Raw genomic sequence first — 8,598 nt, 5'->3', positions numbered from 1 at the left:
TGTGGGGATAGGGGAAAATTTCCATGGCTGGGAATTAACTACTTCGGGGGTATAGGGGGAATGATCGCCTACGGTTATAGGGAGGGCTTGCAGAATTTGATTATGCAGTTTAAATTTTTTAATATCTGAGACACCTAGCAGATTTTTTGATCCTAACAAGGCTTTTATTTTTCTTACGTATTTTTCGTGGGCAATTTTAACCCAAACCACGGGTTTTTCTTGTACTGCATTGAGGCCTTGAACAAACGTAAAGGAGCCAGTAGGACAGTGGGGAACGTTGGGCTCAATAATGCTAACTTGAGCTCCAGTGTCTAATAAAAAGGAGGTGGGGGTGTCACCGTTAACTAACAGGGTGGCGTATGGGCGTTCATCGGTGGGATCTTTAATTTGGGCCGGGCAGCATCCGGCCCCTATTCGTTTTTTGACCTAACATAGTCCTCCCAATTTTTCCAGCCTAGCTGTTCAGCTATATTTTGCTGCTCTTGGTCTGACATTTTACGCAGGGCTTCTTTGGGGATTCCTTTGTTAAGAAGGAAGCCAAATCGTGCCCGTTCAGCTTTAGTTCGCTCAGGATATTTTTGGGGATTAAACTGACTCTTTGGAGGGTCTTTTGGTGGCGAATCAACTGGGAGGACAACAGGCGGGGGCGGCAGTGACAACTTAATTTTACTAACTACTTCAAATAATGTTAAGATGGATCTGCGAACAGCCGCATGCAAGTGCAGCATGGCACCGGTGTCAGCTCCAGGGGCAGCTTCTAATGCTAAATCAACTGCCTCTGCTGAGACAGGAATTTGGGTGGGATCAGTAACATGTATAAAGGGTGTGGCCACCAATTGCTGTTGAACAGTTAAATTAAGTGGGTTTTGTAGTGGATCCCACAGGGCTCTGGAAGCTCCTGCGATTGCCCATATTAAATCGTGTGGAGTAACTAAGGCTCCCGGGGGGATATACAATCCTTTAAAACTGCCTTGCATTGCTAAAATGGCCGCTGCCGGGGTGGTAAGTGGCCAAATGCGATTATTTAATAAAGCATGACCCGGGAAGCCTCGTGCCCAATTGGCCGTTTTGGCTAAGATGCCAGCCTCCTCACGGTCCACCCATTCTGCTCCGTGTTCTAAGGCTAGCCGCCCGACCCAAACCATTGGTGCCTCATCGGCTTTTCGTTGCGTTTCCTTTAAAAACTCTTTAAGTTCGGCCTTAGTACGTGTTCGCAGTTCAGTAACCTGCGTGGTGTTGCCTGTTTGTGCATCTGTTTTAGTTTTAGTTATCGCAATAGGCAAAGCTTCTGCTACAGTTTCAGATTCAGTAAATTCTGGGGCTGTTGGCAGAGCTGGACACAGAGGAGTTTTAGGAGCTTCATATGGGGGTGGCAAAATTTTCTGAGAGGGACTTGGGGAGGGGGAGGTAGTGATGGGCTCTACCTTTTCTGTCTTCTCCTCATTATCATCTTTAGGAGAGCCTGGGGCTGCCTGTTTAGCTGCAAACATTGTGCCCCCGTGGAGGACAGAGCACAGATCGAGGGCCTTACATATCATGCTAAACAGGACGGTGGAAACATCCTCAGATTTATTATATTCATCGGGTCGCAATTTTTTGGTTTTCTTAATTAAATTTAATTCTTTTATCATCTGGCATAATAATTTGTGTGCTGGATCAGCAGGTATTACCCGAGGTGGGGGAATCAATTTGGAAACGGTACCTCCGGATTTTCTAACAATGCGGCTACACTCTCTCCAAAGCTGAGAGGGATCTGCAGCACCGAGGTTCTCCACAGTCTCCGTGCACTGAGGCTGTAGGGAACAATCGGCTGGCTGACACCTAAAGCTCGGGTGGCACCGAAGGAGGCATCCCATATCTGCCAGGGTTAATGGTACAGTATAGCCTTTTAGAGTTTTACCCGAGCCAAGGGAACAGATCCATTCTATTTTTGGATCCGTCGAATTTTGGCTAGTAAAAAGGTGAAACTGCAAATGTTGGAACTGTTCAGTTTCATCATCTGCGCGGTCTGCAGCGTGCCACGGGCATGGCCCAACTCCCTTGCATCCTGTTCGTGACGCCATGAGGATTGCCACGGGCACGCAGGGGCGAAAGAAAATGCAGGCCTGTTATTTACCAGGCTGCACGTGGCAATAGACTATATTGGTAAGGGATGCAAGGAGAGTATGGGTCACGATGCAAACTGCAGACACACACACACACAACTAAAATTAATCAATTTAAAGTTTTATTGGGGATAATTACAAGGGGTAAGGGAGCAGCGTTTGATTAGCTAATAGAGTTAATGAAACTTGAAACACACAATGACTAAAATATCTACTAACAATATTTATAAACAAAGATGCAGCAATTAGTAATAACTGATACTTACAAATACAAACCAACGCATAACGACCGGCAAACGTAGAAACTCGGTTTGAAACACGTGAGCTGAGAGAGAGGCTTCGAGGTGATCAGGCTCGGTTACGGGTGTACACAGGATACACAGGATTCGTTTTTCTTTCTCCTCTCCCTGCCTGCACATGGCAGGCAGCCCATAAAGTACCAACTATGACATCATAGAAGTGTCATAGGGGACGGGGCCCAAAACCTGTTTGTGTTCGTTTCTGATTGGCACAAGCAAAGTTTACACCAAGTAGGGGAGCAGGTGCCTCAAAGTCTGGCTTCGCCCCCAAAAGGTGAGGAAATGCATATTGCTTTAGAATGCGTGCAACACTGAATGACAAAAGCAGAGGCCAGGGCAATACCGGTATGGGCAAGTTTTACAGGATGCAGACAGGAACTCATCTCAACAGATCAGGCCATTGGTTTCCTTGGGGCTGCTTAAGGCACAAGGTTCTACTCCCATGCATGGCAGAATCGAGCTCTCAGTGACGCAATTCCATCTCTTATTATAAACAGTCTTCCCACGTGCAGTCTAATCTCACTCATTTGCATTTAGTAGGGCTGCAGGGCCATTACTATTGTGAATGACTCTTTTTCCGAACAAAGGGGTAAGTGAAAAAACAGCAGGCCCAGTGGAGTTACACCAGCGTTGAGTTTTCCCCACTTAAAAACAGCGTGTCGGAGAACATGACCACGCTAATTTAGTTGGACAGCAGTAATTTCATTTTATGTTAATATCTCATCATGTCACAGTCGATGTTCTGTGATATGTCCTGGAAAGCTAATGAGGTCTCAGTAATCAGAGACCTCACCTTGGCTCTCTGTTCCGCAAGCTTTGCTGGGAAGTGCAGATGAAATTTGTTGCGCAGATTATGCAGCGTGTGGATTAGCGAAGGGAGATTCTGCTGCAATTTGCCGTTCATTAAGTGTTGCAAATCCATCAGCTTTCGAAAGGGGCTCTTCATGCCCTGTTGTGGCTACCAGGCTGTTGGATGAAGTCCTGTGGCTTCTGCTTCTTTGGAGCCCTCTGCCGGCATTTGCACATGATCTGGGGTTCTACCTCCACTCAGATCCTTCATAAAAGAGCAGCTCTGTTCTTAACGTCTGTGAGCAGCGCATAGAAGGGGGACAAAGGTGAACAGATGTTTGCTCTGGTTTTATTGTGTCCGTTTTCTGCCCTAGTTGCAAGCTGGCATCTCATCTGCTTCCTCCAAGCCAAAGCCAGTAGCCACAGCCTGCTCCTTTAAATCCCACTTGCAGAGACCCCTCATGGGATTCGGAATGCTGCCATACCTGGGAAGATTGTGGCTATTGTCTGGGATGGGGAAATTCAATTTGTTCCCGCAAGTGTGAGTGCCAATCACTGGCAGAGAATGTTCTCTCCTGGTCAGTCTCAGACAAAATGTGAGGCAGAGAGCCTTGTCTCTGTAGTGAAGCCCTATGCTCAGGGCTCTGAGCTAGAGACAATGGGCCCAGTTCTGCTCTGCTGCACCCAGGTGACCCTGTGGAAATCAGAGGGGTTGGGAGCAAGATATGGGTCTGTGCATCCAGTAGCCAGTGGTCCCATGGGCTGGGTTTGACAACAATTAATTGAGAGCTGGTGTAGTCTAGTGGTTAGAGCAGAGGACAAGAAGCTGACTCCTGGATTTTATTCCCAGTTGCTGCGGACTGACTGTGGATTTAGTGCAGATGCTGATACCCTCGCTCACCTTCAGTAACGCCGTACTCCACATGTGGTCTGAGTCGTTCCAATGGAAGCGCTCAAGGAGGAAAGTCCTGTTCTGTGTGAGGGTGTCTGGATCTGACCCTTGCAGCCTGAGTGCAAATGAATCCAGTGGTAGGAGCTGCAGCAGCTCAGTCCCTCTGAAAATCAATCCCTTTAACCTCTCTGTGCCTCCATTTCTTGATCGTAAAACAGGACAACTAATACCAACCCATCTCTGTAAGGGGCTTTGAGATCCAGGTCTGAAAAGTGCTGTGTGATAACAGTGTAGGGTGATTGCTATGGGTACTGACTGCCACTCCGATAATGAGGATCTGGAGCCGGTAAAGGACCACGGTAAAGCCAGGTCTTTCCAGGGGCTGACTGGCGATATGAAATCCATATCAGTGTGGCTTTGGGCGTGTCGCTCATACTTTATTTACTAGCGCCTGCGTAACCCCGTCCGTGCTGCATTATGTACGTCGGTGCTTTGTAATAATGTACACCAATGGGCTTGCTGTTTCTTTGGCTGTTAGAACATGTGGCTGCGTCACACAGCAAAATTAATAGGGAGGAAAGCCCCTGAAGACTGAGATTTAATAGGCTGTTATGACAGGTGAATGCCATTAGGGGGCTATTCATTAGCCCGGTCTATTGACACCTGTGAAAGCTTCTCTTCCAATACATGCCGCTCATCCAAATGGATGCTCCACAGGAAACGGCCTGTGGAATTCAAGCATGTACTAGGTGGTAGTGAAGGGGCTAATGCTAGTCTGGTTTTGTGTGCCAGGTCTGTGCAAATGTGGCATAAATGCTTCCATCCATCTGGACGTGTATCTGGGGAAGTGGAAGTGCTGTGAATACTGGCCTGAGGAGGATCTGCCTTTGTGGCATCATTGCTCAGTGGCAAGAGGAGACGGAGAGCATTGTGCATGGATGAACTCCGTCTCCCGGCACCATATGTCGGCCAGGCTTAATGGCAGCTGCTAGGTGGGCTCTGCCGTGTGTGTTCATCTTCACACTCTGCTCTGACCTTGTCTCTCGTCAGCCCCGGAGATGCTCCAGCTGGTTTGCCAAGCCTCCTGCGTACAATCCCACCAGGTCTTAAAGTAGTAGTCACCTCTTATTGGCATACACCTAGGGCGGAGTTGAAATTACAAGCACAAAGCCCAAGAATTTAGGGCTGAAATGGGAGCGTGATTGGGACCACCACGGCTTGTGTTCTGTCCAGCTTGTGGGGCAGACAGTGGGGGAGGGATAGCTCAGTGGTTTGAGCATTGGCCTGCTAAACCCAGGGTTGTGAGTTCAATCCTTGAGGGGGCCACTTGGGGATCTGGGGCAAAATCAGTACTTGGTCCTGCTAGTGAAGACAGAGGGCTGGACTCAATGACCTTTCAAGGTCCCTTCCAGTTCTAGGAGATGGGATATCTCCATTAATTATTATTAATTATTCTGTCCCCAATACATAGCTGGGCCGGTCTTTACCCAGAAAGGTGGGAGGGGGCAGTTATAACTGAATCACATAACCCTCCTGCTTCCCACACACACTCAACCCACCAGTGTTTCAAGTTCCTGCATCTCCTATACATGAATTAATTTTACAAATCCCTAAAACATACTGAGGTTCTCGCCACCTCAAACTACCCAAGGTTCACTCATTCTTAGTCATGAGAACAGCTGGACAAGAAGAGACCAGTTGCTTACCTAGGCTGGCATCCCATCTCCAGCAGTGGGCAGTGCAGGAAGTTTCAGGGGTATGTATACAAGGTCACCCCCTCAAAATGTACCTATTGGCACAATGCTAAACCATACTCTATGGTAGAGGAGGGGAATCCTTCCTGACCCCATCTGGTGATAAATATATGCCCTGAAGCATGTGGCTTGATAAACCCTGATCATTTTTACTAATGTAGAGTCACTGCAAACGTTGTTTCCACCCTTAGTGAGTTGAAATTCATTCATGAGCTATGTCAGAAAGAAGCCGAAGGCTGGGCACAGTCAAGCCTTCAGTTATTTGCCTCCGTAATATCCTGCAGCAGCAACTTTCAGCACTTTGAACTGGTACACAAAGCAAAAGAAGAGCCGTGATGGAGCACGTCGCTCTGTTCACTCCAAAGCCGCTTAATTCCGCCAAACTCTCCTCTGTGTTTTCCAGCCACAATGAAAGACGGAACACGTTTCTGCACCCTGTGACTGGACACATCCCAGAAGAAAACGCAAGATTTGACTTACATTTACAGAAGTAGGTTTGCTTTAGAATGCGTGTGTGTGTGTGTGCGCGCGCGTGTGTGTGTGTGTGTACACATACATAATGATTGAAGTGCAGGAACCAGAGGGGAAAAGAACTAATAATACCAAGGAAATATTGAGAGCAAAGACCATGGCAGGGGATCTACAGGCCAGGGAACAGTGTGGCTTTGCTGTGAGACGAGGGGCAGCCTTGCTTTGCTATGTATGTATGACACGTCTGTGTGTTTGCACAGTGTGGGCCTCATCCGTGGAAGTCAGTGGAAGGACCCTCTGCTGGTTGTAATTAGCTTTGGCTCCAGCCCTGTGCATAGGGGTGAGCACCACAAATGTATCAGTGTGTCATACGTATGGGCCGTTATTCCTCAGCTGTCCTTGCAGAGATCTGCAATAAACTTTTTTCTCTCCTTTCCCTCTCTCTCTCGATGGCAGCTCTACAGTGGACATGTCCAGCAAAGCAGGTGGGAAGCGACCGGCGACCATCAGCAGCGAATCATCCAACCACACCATGGTGTCAGAGATGCCTCAGGAGCGACCAAATGGCAGGGTATGTTCATGGAGCACTGGACACTGGCCTGGGACCCTAGGAGACCTGGAATCTATTCCCAACCGTGCCACTAGCCAGCTGGATCTAAGCTGCCCCTTATACCTAATGTTCTCATTGCCTCTGGACATCTGAAAGGGCCCTTCTTCTTGTTGAATGGGCTGGGGGTAGCCAAGCACACCTGCCCTGGCGGATGCCTGCTGGTAAGCAGATGTATTTGGCCTGTTGGAGTTGCTGTGGGCACAAAGGCATTCAGGGACGGAGATGGGTGTTTAGGCACTGGACTGGCACTCAGGAGATCTAGGTTCATTTCTCAGCTCTGCCACAGACCCCCTGCTCTCAGCCAAGTGGCTTCCCCGCTCTGTGCCTCAGTTTCCCCCTCTGTAAAATGGGGCCAATGATACTGACCCATCTTTGTGAGGTTCTTTGAGATGTGGGAATGAAAAATCCGGCATAGCAGCAAGGCGATTATCACGCCCCTTCCACACTAAGGGGAAGTAGTTGGCTGGGATCAGAGCATCAGCAAAGCGAAGGCAGCGATTAGGATCCACCCCTGTTTTGCGGTAGGGAAAAGATAGGCCAAGCTGGTTGCAAGGAGGAAGCAATGGCGAGCCTTGGACAAGTAGCTAAATGGCTGAGATTTCCCAAGGGTGATGTGATAGGAGTGCTGGCGGTAAGATGCAGCTCTCCCTCGCCCGCCAGATGGCAGCATTGCAAAGCATCCCTCAGCCGCATGCTCCGTGAGCTGCATGGTTGGGTCTGACTATTCCCCGTGGGTTTGCCGGGAAAGCAAACGCCCCCAACAGCTGCTGCCGCCACCCCTGGGAGAGGCTGTTCTAAAGCCGGAGCGTTCTGAGAGCCTCCTCTCTCCTTCTCCAAAGGCCTCACGCCCTTCCCGGAAGGGGATCGCCTTCGGGAAGCGTTCCAACTCCATGAAGCGGAATCCCAACGCCGCGGTGACCAAAAGCGGCTGGCTCTTCAAGCAGGTAACGTCCCCCTTGTGCTGCGGCAGGGAGCATTCCCCTGGCTGAGCCATGCATCTTGCAGCGCCACCTCCCTCTGTCAGCCAACACCTGGGCATCAGCAGGGACCGAGGGACGATGTGGTGCCCCATGCCGCACTAGGACTGGTGTGGGACTGCATGGGGCATGGCTCTTGGGTGCCCATTCCACGTACCTGCCAGACTTCCCCCGCCCCACCCTCTATCTGTCCCAACCTAGCTCCAGTGCATCTGGCTGTGACAGCAGGGAGCGCTGCTGCTGGGTGCCTGCCCCGTCTGGCCTGCACCTCTCCCCAGTCACTCCCTCCCACGATGGCTCCTGCAAGCCAGCATGGCTCAGTGCCACCCTGTGCCCTCTCCTCAATGGAGCCCACTCGCTTTCCCCCACTTTTCCCCCTCTCTGCTTTACAAGCAGCGACGGGTCTGGGGCGCCCTCTCACTCATGCCTCTCTTGCAGGCCAGCTCTGGCGTGAAGCAGTGGAATAAGCGCTGGTTCGTGCTGGTGGATCGCTGCCTCTTCTATTACAAAGGTAGGTGGTGGGGCCGAGGACTAAAGAGCCGTCCCATGGGCCCAGTCCTGATGGGGCAGGAATCCGGCAGCTCTTGGTGCACTTACAGCCCCAAAGCCAGATGACCAGGGGTCAATCTGGGCAGCTGGGGTCGGATCTCAGAGTCCAGCGCCGGTGAAGAAACCCAGTTTGTTGTTTGAGGCAGAGCGAA

At 50.1% G+C, this 8,598-nt stretch overlaps 1 protein-coding gene across 1 annotated transcript in view; it reads left to right on the top strand.

Annotated features, from left to right (window-relative positions):
- The first annotated feature begins 6,779 nt into the window (after window positions 1–6,779).
- The window catches only part of PLEKHA6 (pleckstrin homology domain containing A6), a 42,105-nt gene continuing 40,286 nt past the window's right edge, over window positions 6,780–8,598 (top strand). Inside the window, exons 1-3 of the mRNA XM_065404044.1 lie at window positions 6,780–6,881; window positions 7,760–7,864; window positions 8,336–8,408. Coding sequence (XP_065260116.1) covers window positions 6,780–6,881; window positions 7,760–7,864; window positions 8,336–8,408 — 280 coding nt within the window. The remainder of the gene's footprint in view (window positions 6,882–7,759; window positions 7,865–8,335; window positions 8,409–8,598) is intronic.

The sequence above is a fragment of the Emys orbicularis genome, chromosome 4 (assembly GCF_028017835.1).
Source record: "Emys orbicularis isolate rEmyOrb1 chromosome 4, rEmyOrb1.hap1, whole genome shotgun sequence".
In the NCBI taxonomy this organism is placed as follows: Eukaryota; Metazoa; Chordata; order Testudines; family Emydidae; genus Emys; species Emys orbicularis.
This window is presented reverse-complemented; position numbering and strand designations above follow the sequence as displayed.